Below are 26,912 nucleotides of genomic sequence, written 5' to 3'. Positions count from 1 at the left end.
ATTTCCACATGAGTTGTGGAGGCAAGGAATAATATTATTGTCCCTCCTATGGAGTGGGAATACCGAGCCCCAGAGAGGGAATGTTGAGATTGCTCCACTAGACCCCAGACTTCTTTTCCTTGTACCTCAGTGAACTTTTGATGCTCACTGTGACCTAGAGCATGGGACAGGAAGAAGAGCATTAACAGAAGGCTGGGCAAGGGAACTGGGTCTCCAGCCTCATTAATTTCCAGCATCAGAGAAGACAAATGAAAAGAAGGCTGATTAAAGCCCCTGGTGGCATCAGCCACTCCAGTCTTTCTGAGACCCCCCCCCCCATAAATTGTCCTGCTTACAGTCCCCTCTGCAGAGGAGAGTCTCTTTGTCCTGACTCTGGGATGGTTCATGTTTCCTCCAGGTCGCCCCCCTCCTCGAGGTACCCGACCAGCCCCTGGGGGCTGCATCCAGCCCAGGGGCCCAATTGAGCAGGTGTACCAGGAAATTGCCATCCTCAAGAAGCTGGACCACCCCAACGTAGTGAAGCTGGTAGAGGTGAGATGAGGGGGACACGGAGGAGGGAAGGAGGAATGGGGATGGTCCAGCCTTGGCTCTGTGATTACCAAAGTGCGACACCATTGGTTCCCAGGGAGAGCCACGTCACCTCCAGCAGCCTGTTACAGGGCTGAGTGGTGATTACTTCTCCAGGCTCCTTCACCCTGCCATTGCATGTAATTCTCGCCTCTTTTTTAGACTATTTATTACTCCCACTTTACAGATGAAGGAATTGAGGCTCAGAGGAGTACTGAGGCTTGCCCTTTACCTGTTTGTCTTTTTGGAACTAGTTCTTTTTCTACTACACAAATGTGTATAGTTGTAACATAAAAGCAGCCATTTGCCTGTAAACAAATGCGCCTGGCTATGTTTTGATAAAACTTTACTTATAAAACTGCTCTATATCAGCATTTCTCATGCTTTTTGGTCTCCAGACCCTCTTATGCTCTTTTTTTGAAGCATTTTTTTAAAAATTTATTTTTAATTGGAAGATAGTTGCTTTAGTCCATGAGGTCACAGAGTCGAACATGACTGAGCGACTGAACTGAATTGCTTTACAATGTTGTGTTGGCTTGTGCCATACAACAGTGTGAATCAACCATGAATATAGATAAAGTCTCCACCCTCTTGAACCTCCCTCCCACCCCATGCTCTTAAAAATAATTGAAGATTGCAAAACCTTTTGCTTATGGGGGTTATATTTATTAATATTTATCAATTAGGATTTAAAATTGAGAAGCTAAAAATTATCTTTTAATTCACTTAAAATCAACAATAATCCTATATATTAATATGATTTTTTTAAAAAGAAAAATAACAGAACTCTAGATAAGCAAGTGCCTGGGTCTGACTTTTCCTGGAAGGGCAGGGCTTAGGGGTTCCAGGGTGGCTGTCCTGGGCCTCTGCCTCGGGTGCATCCCTTTCTCAGGGTTCTTGTCCTGTGACTCTTGGGTGACTGGGGAAGTTGAGTATGATGTGTCAAGAGGCGGGAGGATCAGTCTAGCCCAGGAGCCTGCCTTTGTTTCTTCCCAAAAGGAGAGATGGCAGTTGCAGGCCATCTCCATCTGTCACAACAACTCTCACAATTTCAACCCATGGATGCTTGAGTTGCCGTCCTAGAGAAAACCCAAGGGCGCTTGGTTGGTGTGTGTGTTGGGTTCTGGCGGGATCTCCCTTCTCCTTCATGCCTTGTGGTGTGTGGGCTCCCAACAAGGCCCTTTGACAGCTTGCTTGTTCATTCACTCGTCAGACATTCCCTAAGGATCTACTAGGTCCCTAGTCGTGTACAGGGCACCATGGAGGCAGCCGAGGTGGATGCAACCTGGTGCCTGCCCTTTGAAGAGAGGAAGATAGAAATTATGATAAAGTGAAAACAGGAAGGCTGTGAAAGAGAGAAAGAAGGCACTGCAGCAGTTCCAGGCAAGAGGACATCATTTCCTGCTGGAGCAGGAGGTTGGGGACAGAATTTGAATTTTGACAATTCTGACAGCCGATCCATTGTCTCCTAGGAGACAAGTGGGATTCTTATTCAAGCTGAGATATTTTCCAGGGGAGGAATCTGCCCCCTCCCTTATGTAACCTCCTTTCTGGGTGCTTTGGACCCTTGTAGATTGGGCTAGAAAGCGCTTATTTTCCAGATGGCCATTTGGATCACACATTCCTGTGCCCTTCATGTTAACTGGGAGAAACAGTAGAAAGCACAGCCCTCCCGTTGGCAAGTGCAGTCATGTGGATGCTGCTTCCTCCCTGCTCATGTCTTTTCTCTCTCTTCCTCTCCCCTGCTCCTCATCTCCCGCCTGTTCCATGCGGCTGTGCCAACAGGTCTTGGATGACCCCAATGAGGACCATCTGTACATGGGTAAGAGAGCCCTTGCCTTCTGCCACCCTTGATCGGGCAGCTACGCCTGCCCAAAGCCCAGGGGTACTCTCCATCCAGCCTCTGCACCTGGCATCTCCCACCCTTTCCTGCTCCAGAGGGGCCCCTCACAGAAGGCTGCACCTGAGGTTTAAAGCAGGAGGTGGAAAGGGGTTCTTGCTGAGACTTTATCTGGGTGTCCTGTTCATCCATCTTCTGATATCTGTTGAGTGCCTACTGTGTGCTGGGTACCGTTCTAGGCGCTAAGGATGCAATGATGAGTAAGAAAGATGAAGCTGGTGTTCTGATCAGGGGAAACAGCCAGTCAACAACTATAGTTGGCCTTCTGTGTCTGCAGGTTCTGCATCTGCAGGTTCAACCACCTGTGGAGCAAAAATATTACAAAGAAAAAATTCCAGAATGTTCCCAAAAGTAAAGCTTGAATTTGGCATGCACTGGCAACTATTTACATAGCATTTACATTGTATTAGGTATTATAAAGTAATCCAGAGATCATTTAAAGTATAGGAGAGGATGTGTGTAGGTTATATGCAACTACTCCACCATTTTACATAAGGGGCTTGAGCAGCTGTGGATTTTGGTATCTTCAGGGTTCCTGGAACCAATTCCCTGTGAATACTGAGGGATAACTGTAAATAAAGCAGATGATCAACTTCAGACTGATGCTCTGAAGAAGATTAAACAGGGTGATGTGAGAGAGAGATGGAGGGGCCACTGCAGATAGGAGGTGAGCATTTAGCACCTGAATGTCGAGGACTCAGCCCTGTTAAATCTGGGGAAGAGCATTCCAGGTAGAGGAAATAGCAGGTCAAAGGTCCCAGGGCTGGTGAGAGCTTAGAGTTTAAAAAATGTGGCTGCAGGAGAGAAAAGCAGGTAGGGAGGGAAGGTGAGGATGGAGGGCCTAGGGTGGGGGTGGGTAGCCATGGTGGGGCATTTGGAGCCTTGAGGGGCTGTTGAAGGGTCCTGCACACAGACCTGGAAGGACTCAGGTATGTCCTCAGAGACCTCATTTTAAAAAATGATAGGGACACAGGACAGCACTCAGTTCTCAGTATAAGCACTGATGAGGGAGGGAAGAACAGGACTAATGCAAAGCAGACTATCAGGCCTAGGAAGGCATGATCAACAGGTCACATGTCCCGGTGATGTGTGGCTGGGGGAGGCATTCAGACAAACTTGTGTATTTCGAGTGGGTACAGATGACAGCCAGGAGGGGTAGTGGTGTGGGCAGGGCCAAGCCCAGCCCGGAATCCAGATGTCTGCTGGATGAGCACAGCACGATCCTTTGCTGCACAGGGAGTGATGGATGAATCATAAAGTAATGGGTCTGGGTTGGAACTGGAGCTCAGAGCTCAGTTTCCCCTAAGGTAGTTGCTATGGTTTCATTCCAAGGATGCTGCTGTTGCTTAGGACATTTTATTTCTCTTGCCCCCACCCAGGTATTTTTTGTTTGTTTTTTAAATTTGGCTGTGCTGGGTCTTATTTGTGGCACGTGGAATCTAGTTCCCCTGACCATAGGGTTGAATCTGGGCCCCCTGCATTGGGAGCTCAGAATCTTAGCCACTGGACTATGAGGGAAGTTCCCTCACCCAGGTTTTATTATGAAAAATATTAAAGCTGAAAGAAAAGTACAGGGAATACCTGTTTACCTATCACCCAGATCCAATAGTTAGTAACTTTTTGTCATATTTGCCTTATCAGTTTAGCCACCCACCCATCCATTTCTCTTTTTTTTCTGAACCATCCAAAAGTAAAGTAGCAGACATCCTGACACATTAGTTCCTAAAAACTTTAGCCTGCATCTCCTAGTCACTTCAGTCATGTCTGACCCTTTGCCACCCTATGGGCTGTAGGGGCTTCCCTAGTAGTTCAGTCAGTAAAGAATCTACCTGTAATGCAGGAGACCTGGGTTCGATCCCTGGGTTGGGAAGATCCCCTGGAGAAGGAAATGGCAACCCATTCTAGTATTCGTGCCTGGAAAATCCTAGGGACAGAGGAGCCTTAAGGGCTACGTCCATAGTGCGTTGCAAGAGTTGGACATGACTTAGCGACTAAACCATCACCACCATGGACTGTAGTCTGCCAGGCTCCTCTGTCCATGGGATTCTCCAGGCAAGAATACTTGAGTGGATTATCATGCCTTCCTCCAGAGGATCTTCCCAACCCAGGGGTTGAACCCACGTCTCTTATGTCTCCTGCATTGGCAGGTGGTTCTTTACCTCTCGCGCCATCTGGGCAGCCCTCACAATACCACAATACCATTATTGCACCTGAAAAGTTAATGCCAATTCCTTAGGAGCATCTAGTGGGTAGGTCGTCCTCAAATTTTAGAACTTTAAAAACCTTCCTTTAGAAACATTTTAGAAGTATACAATAAATACTGTCAGAAATGAAAACTTTAAAAAATTGTGAAACATTCATATAAAAATATGAATATCACAGAGTCACAATTTCTCATTGTGGTACCTGCACCACTTTAAATATATGAGACAGGAACTTCCCTGATGGTCCATTGGTAATGAATCTGCCTGTTGGTGCAGGGAACCCGGGTTTGATCCCTGGCTCTGGGAATGTCCACATGCTACAGGACACCTAAGCCCATGTGCCCCAACTACTGAGCTTGTGCTCTAGAGCCCGTGCTTTGTAACAAAAGAAGCCACCACAATGAGAAGCCTATGCATTGCAACAAGGAGTTTTAGATCCCGCTTGCTGCAACCAGAGAAAGCCCACGTGCAGCAATGAAGACCCAACACAGACAAAAATAAATACAATTTAAAAAGAAAGATGATTTGAAAAAAATAAATATATGAGATCATTTTAGGTGGTATATGGACAACCATTTAAAACATTTTTTAGACTTATTTTACCATTTGTATAGGAAGAACTATAACCAGCACACTAAACTCAGGATTTCATGGATTTTATTACCTGAGATAAGACTAAAAGTTTTCATACTAAATCAGTTTAAAAGTGTGAAATAAATGATAGTTTACATAATATATAGATATAGCCAGATTATAACCATGGTAGGCAAACGAGTGAAGTTTGGGGGAACACAGAAGAAAGCACAAACTATAAAAGGTCATTTGGGGCCCAGAATGGCATCCCCAGCATTGTTCGCTCACCTGAGGCCCCGGACCTGACTCTGGATGGCTTTGAGCTGTTTTTGAGGAGGTGAGTTGTCCATTCAACAAATGTCACAGTTTGTCAGGCCCTGATCTAGCCCCTCGGGGGGTGGTAGCTCCTCTCGGCTGCCACCCCTGACCTCGTACGAGGGGTAGCTCCTCTCTGCTGTTCCTGCGCCGTCGCAGCCTGGCACTCTCGGCCGCTGCCCCTGACCTCGGACATGAGCTAACTCCTCTTGGCTGCCGCCCCTCGGGCATGGGGTCCTCCCGGCTTCTGCCCCTGACCTCGGACATGGGGTAGCTCCTCCTTATTGCCAAATTCAGACTTGAAGAAAGTAGGGAAAACTGCTAGACCATTCAGGTATGACCTAAATCAAATCCCTTATGATTATACAGTAGAAGTGAGAAATAGATTTAAGGGCCTAGATCTGATAGATAGAGTGCCTGATGAACTATGGATGGAGGTTCGTGACACTGTACAGGAGACAGGGATCAAGACCATCCCCAAGAAGAAGAAATGCAAAGAAGCAAAATGGCTGTCTGAGGAGGCCTTACAAATAGCTGTGAAAAGTAGAGAAGTGAAAAGCAAAGGAGAAAAGGAAAGATATACCCATTTGAATGCAGAGTTCCAAAGAATGGCAAGGAGGGATAAGAAAGCCTTCCTCAGCAATCAATGCAAAGAAATACAGGAAAACAATAGAATGGGAAAGACTAGAGATCTATTCAAGAAAATCAGAGATACCAAGGGAACATTTCATGCAAAGATGGGCTCAATAAAGGACAGAAATGGTATGGACCTAACAGAAGCAAAAGTTATTAAGAAGAGGTGGCAGGAATACACAGAAGAACTGTACAAAAAAGATCTTCGTGACCAAGATAATCACGATGGTGTGAGCACTCACCTAGACCCAGACATCCTGGAACGTGAAGTCAAGTGGGCCTTAGAAAGCATCACTACGAACAAAGCTAGTGGAGGTGATGGAATTCCAGTTGAGCTATTTCAGATCCTGAAAGATGATGCTGTGAAAGTGCTGCACTCAATCTGCCAGCAAATTTGGAAAACTCAGCCATGGCCACAGGACTGGAAGAGGTCAGTTTTCATTCCAATCCCAAAGAAAGGCAATGCCAAAGAATGCTCAAACTACCTCACAATTGCACTCATCTCACACGCTAGTAAAGTAATGCTCAAAATTCTGCAAGCCAGGCTTCAGCAATACGTGAACCGTGAACTTCCAGATGTTCAAGCTGGTTTTAGAAAAGGCAGAGGAACCAGAGATCGAATTGCCAACATCCGCTGGATCATGGAAAAAGCAAGAGGGTTCCAGAAAAATATCTATTTCTGCTTTATTGACTCTGCCAAAGCCTTTGACTGTGTGGATCACAACAAACTGTGGAAAATTCTGAAAGAGATGAGAATACCAGACCACCAGACCTGCCTCTTGAGAAACCTATATGCAGGTCAGAAAGCAACAGTTAGAACTGGACATGGAACTACAGACTGGTTCCAAATAGGAAAAGGAGTCCGTCAAGGCTGTATATTGTCACCCTGCTTATTTAACTTATATGCAGAGTACATCATGAGAAACGCTGGGCTGGAAGAAGCACAAGCTGGAATCAAGATTGCCGGGAGAAATATCAATAACCTCAGATATGCAGATGACACTACCATTATGGCAGAAAGTGAAGAGGAAAACTAAAAAGCCTCTTGATGAAAGTGAAAATGGAGAGTGAGAAAGTTGGCTTAAACTTTCAGAAAACATTCAGAAAACAAAGATCATGGCATCTGGTCCCATCACTTCATGGGAAATAGATGGAGAAACAGTGGAAACAGTGTCAGACTTTATTTTTGGGGGCTCCAAAATCACTGCAGATGATGACTGTAACCATGAAATTAAAAGACGCTTACTCCTTGGAAGAAAAATTATGACGAACCTAGATAGCATATTGAAAAGCAGAGACATTACTTTGCCAACTAAGGTCCGTCTAGTCAAGGCTATGGTTTTTCCAGTAGTCATGTATGGATGTGAGAGTTGGACTGTGAAGAAAGCTGAGCGCCAAAGAATTGATGCTTTTGAACTGTGGTGTTGGAGAAGACTCTTGAGAGTCCCTTGGACTGCAAGGAGATCCAACCAGTCCATTCTGAAGGAGATCAGCCCTGGGATTTCTTTGGAAGGAATGATGCTAAAGCTGAAACTGCAGTACTTTGGCTACCTCATGCGAAGAGTTGATTCATTGGACGAGACTCTGATGTTGGGAGGGATTGGGGGCAGGAGGAGAAGGGGACGACAGAGGATGAGATGGCTGGATGGCATCACTGACTCGATGGACATGAGTCTGAGTGAACTCCGGGAGTTGGTGATAGACAGGGAGGCCTGGCGTGCTGCGACTCATGGGGTCACAAAGAGTCGGACACGACTGAGCGACTGAACTGAACTGAACTGATCTAAGCCCTTCCGGGAATGAAACTCAAGCCCGGGCCCTACACCCTCAGGGCATTTTAGTGCTCTGATGGGGGCAGATGGATACACTCCACCTAAGTATTACTAGGTGTAGGGTTCAGAGGTGACAGCTCTGCTCTGTGTTTAGTTATTTAGTCGTGTCCGACTGTTTGTGACCCCATGGACTGTAGAGTCCATGGGATTCTCCAGGCCAGAATACTGGAGTGGGTAGCCATTCCCTTCTCCAGGGGATCTTCCCAACCCAGGGATTGAACCCAGGTCTTCCACATTGCAGGCAGATTCTTTACTGAGCTGAGCCACCAGGGAAGCTTGAAGGTGACAGCACCATGAACAAAAGCTAACCTGAGCAGGGTCAGGGTAATCAGGAGTTTCAGGGTGGAGGCTTGGGAAACAGTGGCTCCTGGGATGCCTCATGGAGGTGAGACCTGTGCAGGACCCTGGGAACCAGATGGCAGAGGGCATTTCACATCATTGTAAGACTTTGCCTTTTACTTTGAGAGAGAAGGGGGCCCTTGGAGGATTTTTTTTTCTTTTTAATATTTATTTATTTGGCTGTGATGGGTCTTAGTTGTGGCGTGCAGGCTTCTCTAGTTGTGGTACCTGGGTTTAGTTGCTTCACAGCACGTGGGATCTTAGTTCCCTGACCGGGGATTGAACCCGCATCCCCTGCACTGCATGGCTGATTCTTAACCACTGGACTGCCAAGCATGTCCACCTTGGAGGGTACTGAGCTGAGGAGTTGAATGAGAATGTAAAGAACATGACTCAAACTTCAAAGAGGAGTTGCATAAGCCATTTGGACCAGGCAGCTTCATGGACAGTTTTTCACTTCTTGAGGTGGCAAAGTGGGAAGGAACCGTGTGGTTTTGGTGTGTTGATTCCAGTGATTTTGAAACAATCCCAATACTTTAGTTTTTCATTTCCAGCCATAGCTGTGTGTGGCTAGGACAGAGTGGGCAGCGTGTGAAGCCAGTTAGCAGATATCGGCAAGGGTTCTGCACCTGCAGGCCTGACTCTCAAAGGGTAGAGAACATGATCAGTATTTCTTGGGGTTAAAAACTTCTCACCTGCCACTCAGGCCCAGGAGGGGTTAAACTGTGAGCAACTTGAAAATACACCTGTTTCAACAGGCCAGCTTCCCTCATGCCAACCAACTTTTGGTGCTTGGGAGGAAGCATTGAAATTCATGAAGCAGCTCTTGAAAGTTAAGTTTGCAAGGTGGGAAAGCAGGAGCTGAGGGGCCCAGAGCTCCTCTTGGTAGGAGACTTACCTTCAGAGCCATTGCCTTTGCTTCTAACCACAGCCTGAAGCCACAGCAGATTTGCCCTAACTTGGGTTTGGCCATTGCCGGTTGATGAACCTGAAAACAGGGTGGGGCCCTGGGGGAGTTAAGTTCCTTTTCTGATCTGAACCTTTAAGCCTTCTTTTTGTCTGAGGAGCTGGTTCTTTCCCCTTGGCCATCTCAGCCCTTGGACAGCTTTGAAACACCTTTCGTCCATAAGAAGCTCCAGTGTGTGCTTCTAGAAAACAGAAAACTCGAAAACCATCCTCCATGGGACTTTGAAATCCACTGTGCTGTTTTTTTCATTTCCTAAAGTACAGCTTCATAGTCCCAGTTATATCTTTTCAAGCAGAACAAAATTAAAATAACTACGCCACATGACCTGGCAATTCTGCTCCTAGGTACCCCCCAAAGAATTGAAAACAGCCACACATAAACACTTGTGCAGGAATGCTTGTGCATGAATGTTCATAGCAGCATTATTCATAATAGCCAAAATGTGGAAATAACCCAAATGTTCATCAGCTCATGAATAGGTAAACAAAATGTAGCATAGCCATACTATGGAATATTATACAGCCACTAAAAGGAGGAAAGTACTGATACATGCTACAATGTGGATGAATTTTGAAAACATGCTAAGTGAAAAAGCATGTTACCAGGGGTCACATATTGTATGAGTCAATGTATATGACATGTCCAGAATAGGCAAATCTATAGAAACAGAAAGCAGATTAGTGGTTGCCAGGGGCTGTGGGACGGGGTGTGGGGAGTGACTACTAGTGGGCACAGTGTTTCTTTTCAGGGGACTGAAAATGTGCTGGAATTAGATAGAGGCGATGCTTGCCCTGGAGGCAGTAGACTGCTAGATACCACTAAATCATGCACGTTAGAATAGTTGTATATTCTGAAATTTCTCCTCAACTTTTAGAAATGCAAAAAATACCGCCCCTCTCCGACAACAAAAACCCTGTGCATTCCCTGAACGTAGTGTATCTAATACTTGATGGTGGGGTGGGGGATCCCACATACACAATAGCAGGCAGTGAGTCAAGAAAGGCCCTGTTTAGGAGGAACAGAATCAGCTGGCCTTTGAGGTGGCAGAGAGATCACCATCCCCACCTCTAGCTCCAAGTCTTGATTTGATTCGAAGTCACAGGTTGGAGCGCCAGCTGACACAGAGTGCTAAAGAACTGGAACATTATCTGACAATTTTTGGTTTACGTAGCCTGACACAGCCTAGCAGCTTGGAAAATGTGAGAGGGATCATTGACATTTGTTCTTGCTGTTTCTTAAACTGAAACTTTGCTAGGGTTCAGAAGACCCCTAGGGCTGCTGCTTTTGTGTCCACGTAAATCCACATTTGGGTTGCTTCCCCTTAGACCTGTTCTTTGGCAGGTCTTTGGCTCAGGACGTGGATGAGTGACAGGACATAGTTTAGCATCAGTCGTATCCCTGGGACTCCCCTCCCACCCCCTCCCACCTAGGTATGAGAAGACAGTGAGAGGCTGTCCCCACCTGTGCCAGTCTCCCTGCTTTGTCTCCTCTGGCAGAGGGTCCTCAGCTGTTTTGAGGACCAGATGTATAGCCAGCCTGGGGTCCCAGGGACACCAGAAATCTCTGACCCCTAGCCTCCTGATGGGAACTTAGAAAAGCAGAACCTTCTGTGGTTTTGGTTCAGTGGACTGTTCCCCTCCCACCCCCCATGTTAGTTTCAGTGCTTCTTAGTGTTTCTAGGGGTGGTTGGGAGCTGGGGAGGAGGGGAGGAAGATGGATTTCCATTTTCCCAATGTAACCATTCACCCCCTTCTCTATCCTACAGTGTTTGAACTGGTCAACCAAGGGTGAGTGTCCCCATTCCCAGCAGGTATGAGGCCCGAAGCTTCTTGAGCTGCAAAGCTGAATGAAGTGGTGGGAGGGGGCAAAGGCTGGTGTGTCTGCTTTGCTTTTCATGTGTGTGTTGACCTTTCAGGCCTGTGATGGAAGTGCCCACCCTCAAACCACTCTCTGAAGACCAGGCCCGTTTCTACTTCCAGGATCTAATCAAAGGCATCGAGTACTGTAAGCGGGGCCCACAGGAGGACTCTCACCCAGGGGGTGGTTAGCCATCCCAGATAGTGGATGGAAAGTGGAAGGTTTCTTACTTCCCTCCTGGAGCACAGGGAGGTGGGCAGGAAACAGAATTGCCTGCGCTATGACGACACCCGCTCCAAGCAGAAACCCTTCTTCTGGCCACACAGAAAAACTAAGAGCAATAGTGTTAGTGACTGTTTATCCAGTTCTTTCTACCAGGCACTGTTAATTTCCTAGCATCACCCCTTATTCCCAGCAACCCTGGGATCTTGTTAACTTCCGGGAACCTTAGTTCCTCATCTGTAAAATGGGAATAAAATCTCTCTCACAAGGTCTGAAATCAGCCAGGACATCAATGTTCTGATTGGCAGGGTGTCCTTTCTGCTACTGGTTGTTAAACATTTTGACTCATACCCTTTGCCTGTTATTACACAGGATTGTTGTGACACTGAAATGGGGTCAATGCGAAGCACTTAACACACGGTGAGGGCCCAGACTGGGCATTCAGTAAAGGAAGCTGCTGCTCCTATTACCAGTATCATCATCATTATCACCCCGGAAACACAGTTGCGTCTTCCAGATCGTAGGGTTGTCCTTGCCCATGGGCGGACACCCAGGCAGGAACCGTTAGCCAAGTCCCAATCCTGCTGTGTTTCACACTTCAAATCAGACCTGCTCCAGTCATTGTTGGTTTGGTGAACAGGTTGTGAGGTGGCCTTAATAAATGAAAACATGCTTGACTGTCACAAGTTTTAAGGCTTCTAGCTGGGAGCCAAGCTCAGCAAAAGCTCTCCATGCACACATGACTTAAACTATGGCAGGTGATTACCAATTACTATTGGCAGTCAGTATTTCACTCCTCACTTTGGAGGATGGGACAGCTTGCTTAGACATTCCCTTTAACTTTTAGAGCTGAGGGTGTTTCACAGGTTTGGGAGGGGAAGGCTGGGAAGGGCCTGGGACCTTGGAAGAACAGAGGGCCTCCTGCCTGTGTCTCTGGGCTATGTGGGCCACATGGAGCTCTTCGTGTGGATTCTCTGTCCCCTCTCTCCCATTCTGCCCCCAGTACACTACCAGAAGATCATCCACCGGGACATCAAACCTTCTAACCTGCTGGTGGGAGAAGATGGGCACATCAAGATCGCGGACTTTGGTGTGAGCAATGAGTTCAAGGGCAGCGATGCCCTTCTCTCTAACACTGTGGGCACCCCGGCCTTCATGGCTCCTGAGTCGCTCTCGGAAACCCGGAAGATCTTCTCTGGGAAGGTAGGTTTGGACCTGCCTGAGATGTACAATTCTGCCTGTGTTAGGGTCCTTTCAGTTGTAAGTGGCAAAAATCTAACTCACTGGCTTAAAGAGTGATTTGTGGATGAGGAGTGGGGTTCTTTTGGCCTCAGGCTTGGCTAGATTCAGAGGTTCAAAGAGGAATCTGTCTCTCCATCTCTCAGCTGTTTTCCTGAATTGGTTTCCTCCCCAGGTGAACATCATCAGTGACTCTGGGCTGCTTTCTACCAGTTTACAAGCCTCAGTGGAAAAGAGCATTTTTCTTTCTGTAGGACTCAAGTGAAAATCCTAGGATTGGCTGTAATTGGCCCAGTGTGGGTCATATGCCCATCCTCTAACCAATCACTGTGCCTGACGAAGTGTTGCTCTGATTGGACAGTTTAGGGTCATGTGCTAATCACACTGCCTGGGGAAAGTATTGCTTTCATTGGCCAGGCGTGAATCATATGCTCAGTGAGATGTGGGGTTTGATGGGCAGGAACAGCCCCATTCAAACTCCCATGGACTGAGCAGTCAAAAAGAGCTGCTTCCCCAAAGGAAAGCTGGAGGATTGGATCCTGGATAGGTGAAAGAAGGTTATGCCCTTTACTGCCCCTTGCCCCCTCACACTGAGCTCTCTTTTTCTTGCAGGCACTGGATGTTTGGGCCATGGGTGTGACACTGTACTGCTTTGTGTTTGGCCAGGTAAGGTGGGGTGTCCTGTGTCCTGGGTGTTGTGGGTGGCTCCCTTGGACTAATAGTTACCCTTGCAGGGAGATAGAACTTACTCATTTAAAAGTTATTTCATTTTATTTCCACAGTTAGATCTGCATATGGAAAAGTATGCCTTCCCAAATATACATAGCTGTACATAACAGTCATATCTGTGAAAAGACAACCTGCTAAAACAGGGTTTTGGTAGAGGCTCTAGAAATTGTAAATACAGTTGATGAATTTAGGTCAAGGACAGCAAATGTGCACCTCTTTCCACTTCTAAACAGGAGATAGGCATCACTAATCAATAACTGCAATCTTTCTTTCTGAGCCTGGTACTGCTTTGATGTTCTTCTCAACAGTGTTCCTAGAAGCTGTTGTTGGAAGAATAGAATTGGAATGGAATTTAAAACATTTGGCATTATTGATTTAGGGAGTGCTGTTTGTCTTCATTTTGTTGCTCTTTTATTATTTTTATATTACTCGTATTTAGGGGCTTCTATTTTTAATTCTAAAGTTCAGACTGATTATGTGAGCAGTAAAGATGAGAATTATTCCTTCTCCTGAGCTTATGCTCCTGTTGAGAAAAGCTTAAGAAACTGATCCCGTGAAGAAGTAAAGTTTATAATCTCCTCCCCACAACCCAACATTTGATTAGAAAATTTTCAATCCTGTAGTCAAGTTGTAAGAATTATACCTTCTTACATATGCTTCAGAGTGCAGTCATTAGCCAGAGCTCACTATCTGTGGCTTTCTTCTTTTGGGCTAAAATGTACACATCAGGGAATCTACAGATGTTAAAAGTGTACTCTGATGAGTTGTCACATGGATGCACCTGTGCAACCCTGACATCTCAAGTTATTGTTTCTCATGGCATCATTTTCCTTGGACAGGAGTAGACAAGGTCACTTTCTGTGACCTTTTGCAGCCTTTTGAGCACCCCGCTTAAAGGTTTCTTTTTCCAAAACAATCCCTGAGCTCCTTCTGGGTCAGGCCCTTCCCTCTGTGAGAAGATCGCCTTGTCACCCAGGAGGTGGTGTGTGAACAGGCTTCAGGGTAGAGTCTAGGCTTAAATCCCAGTTTCATGCTTCCTAGGACATAGCACCTCTCTGAGCTTCTGTTTTCTCTCTCCTGTAAAATGAGAGTAATATTTACTGTTTTTAAAAGTATTTATTTATTTACTCATTTTTGGCTGCACGGGGTCTTCGTTGCTGTGCGCAGGTTTTCTCTAGTTGCGGTGAGTGGGAGCTTCTCTCCAGCTGTGTCACGTGGGCTCCGTAGTTGCAGTACGCCTTCTCTAGAGTGCAGGCTCAGTAGTTGGGACTCACAGGTTTAGTTCCCCTGTGGCATGTGGGATCTTCTTGGACCAGGTATGGAACCTGGGTCTGCTGCATTAGCAGGCAGATTCTTAACCACTGGACCACCGCGGAAGTCCAGTATTTACTATTTTTTATGGCTTCTGAGAGGATCAGCAGAAATAATTCAAGCATTCATTAATTCAACAGATATTTATTGAGCCCCTACTTTGTGCCAGGAATGTTCTTGGGCACTGGGTGTCAGCAGTGAGCAAGACAGACAAAAATCCATGCCCTCTTGGAGCTGACATTCCCCTGCAGGAATTAAACAGTGAATAAATCCATATGGTTTTATGTTTTGGCCATACCATGTGGCATGTGGGATCTTAGTTCCCCAATCAGGGATTGAACCTTTGTCCCTAGCAGTGGGAACACAGAATCCTAACCACTGACCACCAGGGAAATCTCCCCAATGTATATGGAATATAATGTCAGGAGGGGACATGCGATGGTGAGAAATCATATGGAGGTGGAGTGGGTGTCCATTTTAGACAGGAGCTCTGGAAGACCTCCCTGAGAGGTTGAGCTTTGATCAGACACCTAAATGATGGAAGAAAACAAGCCATGCACATACTGGTGTGAAGAACATTCCAGGCAGAAAGTGAAAGTGAAGTCGCTCAGTTGTGTCCGACTCTTTGGGACCCCATGTACTGTAGCCACCAGGCTCCTCAGTCTATGGGATTCTCCAGGCAATTGCCATTTCCTTTTCCAGGGGATCTTCCCCACCCAGGGATCGAACCCAGGTCTCCTGCAATGCAGGCAGATGCTTTAACCTCTGAGCCACCAGGGAAGCCCATTCTAGGCAGAGGTAACAGCCAAATGAGATGTTGGTCCTGAGAAACCTCAGTACAATGCCTGGCCCAGGCTGAGCCCTCATCAATCACAGCTACTGCTGCTTTGTCTTTTGTGTTGTTCTTTGTATTATTAATGTTCACAGGGCAGGTGGGTGAAGTCAGTGTTTGCTTTCGGTCTTTGCTTTATGGTCTTCCCTGATGGCTCAGATGGTAAAGAATCTGCCTGCAATGGGAGAGCCCCAGGTGCAGTTCCTAGGTCAGGAAGATCCTCTGAAGAAGGGAATGGCTACCCACTCCAGTATTCTTGCCTGGAGAATTCCATGGACAGAGGAGCCTGGCGGGCTATGGTCCATGGGGTCAAAAAGAGTCAGACACGACTGAGCGACTAACATTTTATGTAGGTAAATTAACGCACAGCTACAGAGGAAAGCCAGTGTAGTTAGGAAGGCTCTAACCCTTCTGGAAAGATACTCCTGGTCTTTTCAGATCTCTGGGGAATGGGAACTGCTTCCTCCCTGGGCTGGGCTGCTGGGCTGTTTCTTTCTCTGCTGTGACCCATGTGGAGTGCCGTCCACCCTTGAAGGACAGCTGTGCCAGCCCTTGAGGCTGCTCTGTCCCTGACCTCTCTTTGCAGTGCCCGTTCATGGACGAGCGGATCATGTGTTTACACAGTAAGATCAAGAGTCAGGCCCTGGAATTTCCAGATCAGTGAGTATCCTTCGTGTACCGCAAGTCGCTACCTTCTCCGAGCCCTTGGTGACGTCTCCCACCCTTGATGTATCTCCTCCCGCCAGGCCTGATATAGCCGAGGATTTGAAGGACCTGATCACGCGCATGTTGGACAAGAACCCTGAGTCGAGGATTGTGGTGCCAGAGATCAAGGTATCTGCTGCCCCTTGGGGTATGTGCCAGGGGCTCAGCCTATCTCCTCGGCTTGGGATTTTTGGCTCAACCCTGCCTCGGTCAGGCCCCACATTCCTCTGTTTACAGCGCCACACCCTCTTCTGCACCACTGCCCTCCCATGCCCTGTGGCCTCTGGGATGCTGGAAGCTGGTGGGGGAGGATTTGGGACTTGTGTTAACTGTGATTATGGAAGTGGGATCTGCTACCAGCCAGGCAACTAGCACTCGCTCCACTTGGCGTGAACTGATGGCCTCCACCTCCCCAGACCAGACCAGAGTCTCTGTATGCTCCATTGTGGCTGCTGAAATCTTGGGGTCTTTTCCTTGATGCTTCCTATCCCTTTGAGAAAATACAATGGGTGTGAGAGGAAGTTAGTGAGCAATTTGACCATCTACCTCTGGCCCTGGCCTGCTGAATTCCGCTATGTTGCAAGAACAGCATTAGATAAGATCCCTACTGATCCCTTGCAGCCATGTACACACACATGGACCTTTCAGAAATCTAGAGTTTCCTTCAGGAACTAGGCACCTCAGCTAAGCAGTTAGCAGTTGAAGAGGGGGCAGCCCAAAAGGTTACAGATAAAGGCTTGGATCCAAGGGGCACGTAGTTGGGGGGCAGACCTCTGCCAAAGTCCCCTCCTGATTGTGTTCTTCTCAGTGGCCTCCCTGTGCCACCCCGAGCCTCAGTTTCCCTTTCTGTAAAATGGGAAGGATGCTGCCTGCTCTGAGCTGAGCCTTCCAGGCATCAGAGAGAGTTGCAGAGGAGTGATGGGTGCTCCTTGGACAACCATGCAAGGCAGATGGCAAATTCCAGGCCCTTCTGCCAAGACACGGGGCGAGATGGAGAATCCGGTCCGGCTCACATTCTGGCCTCGTGGCTCCCTCCCTCCGTCTATTTCATGTTTCCTCCCACCTGGCTCACCCCCACCTTCTGCCTGGCTTGCCTGCTCTCTTGCATCCCTGACCTCAGGCCACTGGCTCTCCCCTCCCGCGTTCCCTCCCTGGCTCTGCTCACAGGCAGGGTCTCTGGGAGCCAGTGGCAACGGCCCCTCACCCCTCCTGTCCTTCGTTGAAGCTGCACCCCTGGGTCACGAGGCATGGGGCGGAGCCGCTGCCATCAGAGGACGAGAACTGCACGCTGGTCGAGGTGACCGAAGAGGAGGTCGAGAATTCGGTCAAACACATTCCCAGCCTGGCAACCGTGGTAAGGCAGGATGAACCGCTGCTCAAGAGCAGGGCCAGAGAGCCACAGGCGGCCTGGCAGGGACGAACCAGGACACGGGCGGGCAACTGAGAACAGGTGTTGGGCCTGAGAGTCACGGATTGGCCGGGTCTGCCCCTCACCCACAGCTCCCAGCCCCTGGGCCTTGGTCACCTAGCAGGCCAGGTGCCCCCTGCAACTTCTAGCGTGAGTTCTCTCTGCAGCTGTGACCCAGGTCACTTAAACAGGGTAGCCCCTCTCTAAGGATTGTTCTGCCTCTTGTGGAATTCCTGCTTTCAGAGCGTGTTCAGGGGAGAAGGAGGAGCTTTAGAAGGATCAGGGCAGGTGCCTGGGGGGAGCTGGAGCCAAGGTCTCTTAAGAGGGGCTACCCCCTGACTGGGTCTCCTGTCCCCAGAGCAGACGGCTTAGCTCGTCCCATCTCTGCAGTGTGGGCAACTGCCAGGGTGACTCTTCCCAGCTCCTAGAGGTGGGTGCTTAAATTTGGGTCCTGAGCCAGGAAGATGAAGCTAGAGAATTACCTTGGAGACTCAGAGAATCACCCACTTGCCAAGGCTGTGCCCAGAGGGTGTCTGACTCCAGGAGGGAGACCCTCAGGGGGCTGGGGGTTGGGGAACAGTCCTAGGGGAGGAATCGAGTGGGCTGCCTCACCATGGCCACCTTGGGAGTCCTGGGTGTGTTCAGTTCGCACCAGCTCCAGCAGGCAGGGCCCAGGGCTCTGTGGGGAGACCAGATACTGCGTCCAGCCTCGAGTGACCTTAGGAGCCCCAGTGCTGGCTCCTTTGCTCCCAGCTTTGCACCTCGCCCTCTGCTTCCCCACACTCTCTCTCCCTCTAGAACCTGAGCCCTGGGGGATCTATTCATATCCTCCTCCCCCACCAGGGGCCTCTGCATGATCTTCACTGTTGAACACCCACCCACTCCTTCTTGTCTGCCCACCACACCCATGTCCTGAGCCCGTGGTGGGGAAGGTAGCTGAGGTCGAGCTCCCAGCACCCGCCGTGGGTTATTCCGTTCCTGGTTGTGAATATTCTTGGGAGAAGGCGTCTGATCCTAGAGGTCTGAAATAGGCATTGATTATTCAGGAAACACTTCTTGAACAGTGAGTGGTGTCTCAGCCCTGTGGTGGGAGTGGGGAATACAGAGGTGAATAAAACCAAGATGGTGCGTGCAGATGTTGGGCAAAGAACCAACAAGTAAATGTGCAAGTAACAGAGAGGCAGAGAGGGGAACCTCCTAGCGGGGATGCGGCCAGGTGATGGGTTGGAGAGAGCCTCCTGGAAGGCATGTGCTAAGAGGATGGCAGGGTGTTCAGGCCGAGAGGGTAAAGGGTGGGGTGTTCCTGAAAAGGGAGCAGCAAATGCAGCGACCCTCTGTTGGGAGGCGGCTAGGCTCACGAGGAACCTTAAGAAAGTCAAGGCAGCTGAAACAGGGCAAAGGAGGTGGAGTGAGGGTGGCATAAGGCTGGATAGGAGGTGGGACCAGAGCACACAAGTCCTGAGGCCACAGCTGAAATTTAAATCTTGGTCCCAGAAGTGTGGGAAGCACCTGCAGGATTTGATTCAGGGGAGTGGCATGGTCACTGTTGGCCTTAGGAAGGTCCCATGTGGAGACTGAATTTGGGGGGACAAGGAGGCCCTGGGGGCTTCAGCTGTGTGTGCCAGGCATGAGGTTACAGAGATGAGCACGGGACAGTGCCAGCCCTCATAGGGCTTCTGGCCTCTTGAGGAAGATGAACCTGGAAAGAAAGAATCACCCTCTGGTGCCATCACACACTGAGTGTCCACACCGTGACAGGCCAGCAGGGAGAGGAACGGGACTGGGAGGCTTTGCAGGGTAGGAGCCCCTTCTGCTGGGTCCTGAGGGCTGGCGAGGCTCACTGAGGGAGCAAAACAGGTCCAAATGTTCCAGGAACCACAGAGCTGGGCCTTGGCAAGGGAGGCACCATGCATGCTTGTCAAGGGGCATGGCCTTCATTCTCTTATCTCAGCATTTTTCTTTTCTTTCTTTAAATTGAGGTCAAATTCTTGTAATATAAAATTAACCATTCTGAAGTGAACAATACAGTGGCATTTAATACATTTACAGTATTGTGCAACCGTCACGTCTCTAGTTCTGGAACATTTTCATCATCCCCAAGAGAAACCCCATACCTGTTGACAGTCAGTCACTCTTCCCTCCCCAACCACCCCCAACCCCTGGCATCTACTAGTCAATATTCCCTGTTTCTATAGGTTTGCCTATTCTGGACATTTCATATAAATGGAATCGTACAGTAAGTGGCCTTTTGTGTCTGGTTTCTTTCACTCAACATAATGTTTTCAAGATTCATCCACATTGTACCCAGTCATTCCTTTTTAGGGCTAAATAGTGTTCCATTGTAGGGATAGAGCATATTTTATCTATTCATCAGTTGATGTACATTTGGTGGTTTCCACCTTTTAGTAAATCAGTGGTTTTTAAAAACACTTCCCCCTACTCTTTTAGCATGAAAATCTTTTCTAAAAGAGTCCAGAGGCTTAGTATATGAAACAGCTTGAAGAGACATCATACTTTACTTGGAAGGGAGGCCAGAGCCTTACAGGTGTTGAGGCCACTTCTTTGAAAATTCTTTCATGAACGACAGCAGCCAAAAGCATCACCATAAACCTTCCATGGCTCTGTGGCCCGTAACAGGTTAAGTTCCAAACTCATAGGGGTGAGAGATACCAAGTGAGGGCGGGAGGGAATCAGATATGGGTTTCAGAAAGGACAGGGCGAGAGACTTCCCTGATGGTCCAGGGGTTAAGAATCTGCCTTGCAGTGCAAGGGACATGGGTTCAGTCCTTTGTCAGGGAACTAAGATCCCACATGCTTCTGCAGCTAAGCCCTTGCACTCTAACTACTGAGCCCACATGCTTTGGAGCCCGAGCACCCCAACTAGAGAGTCTGTGCACTACAACAAACAATCCCACATGATGCAGTGAAGACCCTCTTGAGCCACAACTAAAGCTCCGATGCAGCCAAATTAACTTTTTTTTAAAAAAAGAAAGGATGCCCTGAGGGGCAGACTGGGAGGCAGAGGAGGGAAGCTGAGCAGTGGCTGAGGGGCATGATAGAGGGATAGTGACCCTTTCCCCAAAGATCCCCTCCTCCGGCATGTGTTTCCCAACCAAGCTGCAAACCCTGTCTCCTGGTGGGCGGGGTGGGGGACACCAAAGAGTTCCATCTCACGGCCGTGGACAGGCTGACTACCAGCACCTCTCAGGATTAGAAGGGCTTTCAGGACCTCTGACCTCTCTTACCCTCACATCACACCAACTTGTGGCTGGGCCACCCTCCGTATCCTGGGATGTCTCCTCAGCTCCTTAGACTGGGACCAAAGCTTCTCATCCTGAACAAAAATGTACCCCCCCCGCCCGAGGAACTGGTACCCTTTTGTATTGTTCCTGGGACTGTAGAATGGTGCAGCCATGGTAGAAGATAGATGGGCAGCTCCTTAAAATGCTACAGAGAGAGTTATCAGATGATCTAAGAATTCCACTCCTAGGTGTACACCCAAGAGAAATGAAAACATTTTGTGTGGAAAGTATGTCCATACAAACTCTTGTACACAGATGTACATAGTAGCATTAGTCACAACAGCCCCAAAGTGGAAATGGCCCAAATATCCACCAATGGATGAACAAAGAAGCAAATATGGTATATCCACACAAAGGATTTTTACCAGGTCATAAAAAGGAATAAAGCAATGTAACATGGTGGACCTTGAAAACATCATGCTTGCTAAGTAAAAGAAGCCAGACCCCAGAGGCTACATACTGAATGATTCCATTTATACAAAATGAGAAAAGCCAAACCCATAGAGACAGAAAGTGGATTGGTGGTTGCCAGGGACTGAGGAAGAGGAATGGGGGTGGCTGCTAATGGGTACTGGATTTCTCTTGGCGGTGATGTAAATGTTCTGAAATTAGATAGTGGTGATGTGAATATACTAAAAACCATTGAACTGTACACTTTAAAGTGGTGAATTTTAAGCTGTGTGAATTACATTTAAATTAAAAGTGCAGTGATCCCCCTCCCTCTCAGATTATACCTGGGAAGCAGTAATTGGTTGCCTGTTGGGGTGGTTGTAGACAGCTTTCACCGCCAGTAAAAGCCTCGCCTTGAAGAGGAGACAGGTTGACGGGCCAGGAGGGCCTGTCCAGCGATGGCTCAGGTGAGACAGATGGTACCATGGATACTGGACAAACTGTGCAGGCCAGCCCTCCTGCAATTGGGTAGGCTGAGACTAGACTGTGACAGGCTCTGGATGTCAGACTGAGGAGTTTAGACCTTGTTGACAACCAGGGAGCCGTGGAAGATTCTGGTGGGCCCGTGAGACTTGGTGCTGGCTTTGGTTCCTGTATCCTGGGTGGATGTTTCTCAAAGGCTCGCCATCAGCAATCAGTCCTGGGAACTGGCAGGGGGCAGGGTGTGTGTGTGCTGGGGTGGGGGGAGCAGTGGGAATGAGGGGAGGGGAAGGGAAGAAGATGGGAGACTTGTGCTATGGCACGAGGGAGGCTGTTGCCTGGAGTCCCCCCACCCCCAGGTTGCTGAGCCGCCTCCTCTCCTTTCCAGATCCTGGTGAAGACCATGATACGAAAACGTTCCTTTGGGAACCCGTTTGAGGGCAGCCGGCGGGAGGAGCGTTCCTTGTCAGCGCCTGGAAACCTGCTCAGGTGAGTTTCCCCGGGGTGGGGAGCTAGAGGCCGCCCTGCCCCACCATCTCTGGGCCCATTCTCTCAGCAGTGGTGTCCAGACTCAGATCAGCCCGGCCAGGCTCTCTGGGGAAGTCAGAGCAAAGCTGCTGGCTTTGGTTTCTCCCCAACCCTGGATCCAGCCCGCCTCCTTGACTGACAGCCAATCCACAGGGAACTTTTACCTTTCTCTGGGGGTACATGCACTTTAACAGGGGTGGGAGAATGGTTGATTATCAGGCTGTTAGACCCCAGAGCGTGCATGCTTGATGGTGGGATTGTGGCCCCATGATGAGTGAGCAAGGCCAGTCTCACTCATGGGACCACCCCCCACCAAAACGTCTCACAGTGAGGGGTGGTGTCCTGCTCCTGACCACCCTGGCAACAGCTCCGTGAAGCTGGTGTTTGGGGTCTGAGTGTCTCTGGGGGTTGGGGGACAGGCATGCCATGAGTGCCAAGTGTCCCTTCTCACTTCCCTTTTCCCTCCCCTCTGGCGATTCCAGCAAAAAACCAACCAGGGAGTGTGAGCCCCTGTCTGAGCCCAAGGTAACGCCTGCCTGCCTGTGCCTTCGCCTCTGCCGGGGCCTGGGGGCGGGGGCAGCTGCAGAGCACGGGGCATCTGCATCCAGGCGGACCTTCCATCCAGCCCGGGGCCTCCAGACCCAGGAGGAAAACGGGGCATCCAGGGGCTTGGACCCGGTGGTGGGTCGTGCATGTGGGCTGGGGCTGCGGGTGCATGGCGCTCCACCCGGAATGCCTGTGAACTCACCCGGGTCTTAGACCTAGTCTGGCACCCACCTAGGCTCGGTGCACGTCAACGGCCTTGAAGCTATGTCATGGGCCGAGGCCGCCCCTGATCTGGGCTGGTGGTCAGAGCCTAGAGCAGGCATGCTGTGCTCGGGGGCTCCCTGCCCGGGGCTCTCCAGCATCCTCCCCTTCTTCTCTGATGGGTTAAGACCTAGAAAATAAGTCCTCGTTCAGCCTGTTGCAAATGAGTGTGAAAGCTCCCCTGGTTCGGAGGAGGATCCAGACCTATTCCCCCGAGTCCGCCATCCTCTTCCAAACACATGCTCAGCTTAGCCATTCCAGCACCTCCCAGGACAGAGGAGCATTTCTGTCCCTGCAAGCCTGAGATGACAGGATGATCATTCCCCACCCCGTGCCTGTGACAGGATAGCAGTCCTGGGACTCTCCCCACCGAGCCCATCTCACCACCTCATTCTCAGTTGGGAGCTCCAGGCAATCATTTCTAAGTCTCAAAAGCTGCTGTGTTGAGCTATAAGTCACATACCATATACTTCACCCATTTAAAGTATATAACTCAATAGAGTTTAATATATTCAGTTTTAGAATATTTTCATTAGCTCAAGAAGAAACTCTGTACCCTCATTTCTCACCACCCAACTCCCCCATCCCCCAGCCAGCACGAGGCTACTTGCAGTTTCTATAGACTTACATATTCTGGACATTTCATATAAATGGAATCAGTCTGTGGCCTTTGTGTCTGGCTTCTTTCGCTCAGCCTAATGTTTCTGAGGTTCATCTGTGGTGCAGCATGTGTCAGAACCTCTTTCCTTTTTGTGGCTCGACCATATTCCATTGTTTGGATATACCCACACTTTGTTGCTCCATTCATTCGGTGATGAATACATTTTCCACTTTGGGGACTGTCACGCATGAATAATGCTGCCCTGAATGATGCCTGTGCAAGCAGCATTTGTTTGCTAGGAGTTGGCTTATGAGATGAAATTTCTTGGCCACCATAGGAGCCAGGTGCTCATACAGTAACGTAGGAAGACCATCTGTGGATCATTTATGCTCTTCCAGAGCAGGGAAAATGGCAGTTAGCCCTCAGAACCGATCATGGACAGCCTGGGAAGGCTGCCTCCGTCCCTGCCACAGTGTTCTCAGGTGTCTCTACAGCCACGAGATGAGGTGGCCCCACTTACGGTGTGAGCCTTACAGGGTCACAGGTTGAAGCCTAATGCGCTGGCCTGTACTTGTCCCTTCTCTTCTCAACCTCTTTTACGGTTTGCCTCCTTTTTTGTGCAAGTCTGTTTATTTCATCTTCTGTTTTTAATGAGATCAAAGTTGCAGGACACCAAAGACTGAGATTGGCCCAAAAGACCTTACTGCCTCTCTCTTCCCTCATCTCCGTCCCAGAAGCACCTGGGGATTACCTGCCCTTGCCCTTAGCCCACGGGTGGATGCTTTTGCTTGTCCCAGTGGTCCAGCACTCTGGAGCTGTTAGGGCTTAGGCAGTCTTTGGAGGGCTTAGGCAGTCTTTGGAGGCCTTGGGCCCATGGCCCGTAAGTAGTGAGATGAGCTGGTGTGAGTAGACAGCTGTTGGGCCTCCCTGGATATCCAATTACATCTCTCCTCCCCAGAGACTTGACCCTCTCTTCTTTGGCAGAAACATAATAACCAGTGTGTGTGATTTTTAAACAAAGAGGAATTTCTTCCTAGGAATGTACGGACATCATGCCCTTGCCTCATGTACAGGGCAGTTCCCCTTCTGCCCAAAGGCACGCAGTAGATACCAGTTCTGTGTGGCAAGCCCAGTGGCTCTCCTTAGGACAGGCATTCTTTGCTTAATGTTGGTAAAGGGTTTGGGCCTCTCCTTAGGGACTTTCCCTCACATTTCCCATCATGCAGCCCACATCCGTCACCCCAGGCAGCTCTAGCTGGGGGCACTTCAGGGTATGGCCTCTTGGGAACATGGGGACACTTCCCACCAACCTAGTCTCTTCTGCTCTGGTCACACATTGCCAAGATGAGGGCCCTTCTCTCTGTTGGAGCCATCCCTTGGGCCTGTGTGCTCAGCACATTTCTGTTGACAACCATGTCCTTTAGGCTGGCTTTGTGCCAGGCCAAGTCGGGTGGTCCTGTTCGTGTCCCTCACGAAACACACCTGGAGACTGAAGACAGTACGGTTCCTGCCCTGCAGGAGCTTAGAGCCTAAAGCTGGGGGAGCGAAGATGCCTAAATTCTCTGTGAACAGGCGCCAGTGTGGAGCCCATATGACCTGTGCTATGGTTTCAGGTGTCAGCCCATAGGTTCGTATCTATGTTTATAGTTTACATTCCTTGCTATTTTTGGCACATGATGCTGGTTTTCCGTTTACCAAAGGGATGCAAGGTCTCCTCTGAAACTTTCACATAAGCAAAAAAATGGGGAGAGACTCTAAAAACAAGTAAATAATGGTCCAGGCAGTGCAGGACTGCCAGAGACATTGGTTCAGGTCCCTGCCCGCATTGCCCCAGGACTTAATGTGGGTTTTTTTGTTCGGTGAGCAGGAAGCAAGGCAGCGAAGACAGCCTCCAGGGCCCCGAACCGGCCCCCGTAGGGGAGGAGGAAGTGCTCTCATGAAAGGCGGCCCTGGCGTGGAGAGTTGGGGATTCCCAGGCCCCAGCTCCCTAGAGCACACTCATCCTGCGCGTCCGGACGAGGTGATGGAGTAGCGCCGGACCGCGACTGCGCATGCGCGTCTCACTTCTGCTGGCGGCGCCCTGTGTTTCCATAGCAGCATGTCCTACGGGAAACCGAGCACGTGTGTAGAGCCTTGACAGTCATCTCTGGTTGTTTTGTTTTTGGTTTGTTTGATTTCTTTCTTATTTTAAAGGGGACAAAAAAAAAAAAAAAGACGAGACGACTCCATGACATCGACTTTGGCCGCTGGCTGGCTGAATGGGCGGGTGTGAGGAGTTGCAGACCCAAAGCCACGTGCATTGGGGGACAATTGCTTTTTAAGACGTTTTTATGCCAAAAATCTCCCTTGTGAACTCAGAATGGTGTCAAGAGATACCAAGTGAGTGTGTGTGAGGTTTGAACGTCGGGAAGAACTGGCAGGAAACTCTGGTGGTGTGGTCCGAGGCCATACTTGGCTGCATTTGAAAGAGGAAGAGCAGGTGTGACTTCGTGCAAAACCCCAAACCGTGGCACGTTCTAGAATGTGGATTCATGGAGTCAGGACAGGGCTAGCCCTCAGTAGCTGCAGCCTGATTCGACGCAACTTATTCCTGCTGCTGCTAAGTCACTTCAGTCATGTCCGACTCTCTGTGACCCCATAAACGGAAGCCCACCAGGCTCCCCCATCCCTGGGATTCTCCAGGCAAGAACACTGGAGTGGGTTGCCATTTCCTTCTCCAATGCATGAAAGTGAAAAGTGAAAGTGAAGTCGCTCAGTCGTGTCCGACTCTTAGCGACCCCATGGACTGCAGCCTACCAGGCTCCTCCATCCATGGGATTTTCCAGGCAAGAATACTGGAGTGGCGTGCCATTGCTTTCTCCAACTTGTTTCTAGGAAGGACTATAAATCTTTTTAATGAGTAGAGCTGTAATCAGGAAAATGGAAAGGGCTTGATACATAAGAGCTTGGGTGGGTGCGGGGGGCAGATTTTCCATTCCCAGAAGGGCATTCGGTGGTTATGGTGGGACATCTCCTCTCAAGGACTGAACGAGTGTGTTTATGACAGCCGCTCAGAGCTGAAACTTTTCTTAAAGGAGCTCTAGTCAATCTCTTGTTAAATTACAGAAACTTCAGGGTGAAATTAAATCCTACACTTCCATGTACATTACATGGCTTAAGAGTAAACAACAA

The 26,912-nt window shown here is 49.1% G+C and overlaps 1 protein-coding gene across 6 annotated transcripts in view; it reads left to right on the top strand.

Annotated features, from left to right (window-relative positions):
- Positions 1 to 25,937, top strand: part of CAMKK2 (calcium/calmodulin dependent protein kinase kinase 2) — a 51,158-nt gene extending 25,221 nt beyond the window's left edge. For 3 of the 6 annotated variants that reach the window (XM_018061264.1, XM_018061265.1, XM_018061266.1), the window contains 12 exons: positions 398 to 531; positions 2,353 to 2,389; positions 11,096 to 11,117; positions 11,246 to 11,334; positions 12,413 to 12,612; positions 13,261 to 13,314; positions 16,107 to 16,180; positions 16,267 to 16,354; positions 17,451 to 17,579; positions 22,194 to 22,294; positions 22,816 to 22,858; positions 25,609 to 25,937. In XM_018061264.1, the coding sequence (XP_017916753.1) occupies positions 398 to 531; positions 2,353 to 2,389; positions 11,096 to 11,117; positions 11,246 to 11,334; positions 12,413 to 12,612; positions 13,261 to 13,314; positions 16,107 to 16,180; positions 16,267 to 16,354; positions 17,451 to 17,579; positions 22,194 to 22,294; positions 22,816 to 22,858; positions 25,609 to 25,773 (1,136 nt within the window). In that variant the 3' untranslated portion in view covers positions 25,774 to 25,937. The remainder of the gene's footprint in view (positions 1 to 397; positions 532 to 2,352; positions 2,390 to 11,095; positions 11,118 to 11,245; positions 11,335 to 12,412; positions 12,613 to 13,260; positions 13,315 to 16,106; positions 16,181 to 16,266; positions 16,355 to 17,450; positions 17,580 to 22,193; positions 22,295 to 22,815; positions 22,859 to 25,608) is intronic. The other 3 variants (XM_018061267.1, XM_018061268.1, XM_018061269.1) reach the window with 3 other exon arrangements.

The sequence above is a fragment of the Capra hircus genome, chromosome 17 (assembly GCF_001704415.2).
Source record: "Capra hircus breed San Clemente chromosome 17, ASM170441v1, whole genome shotgun sequence".
Classification (NCBI taxonomy): Eukaryota; Metazoa; Chordata; class Mammalia; order Artiodactyla; family Bovidae; genus Capra; species Capra hircus.
This window is presented reverse-complemented; position numbering and strand designations above follow the sequence as displayed.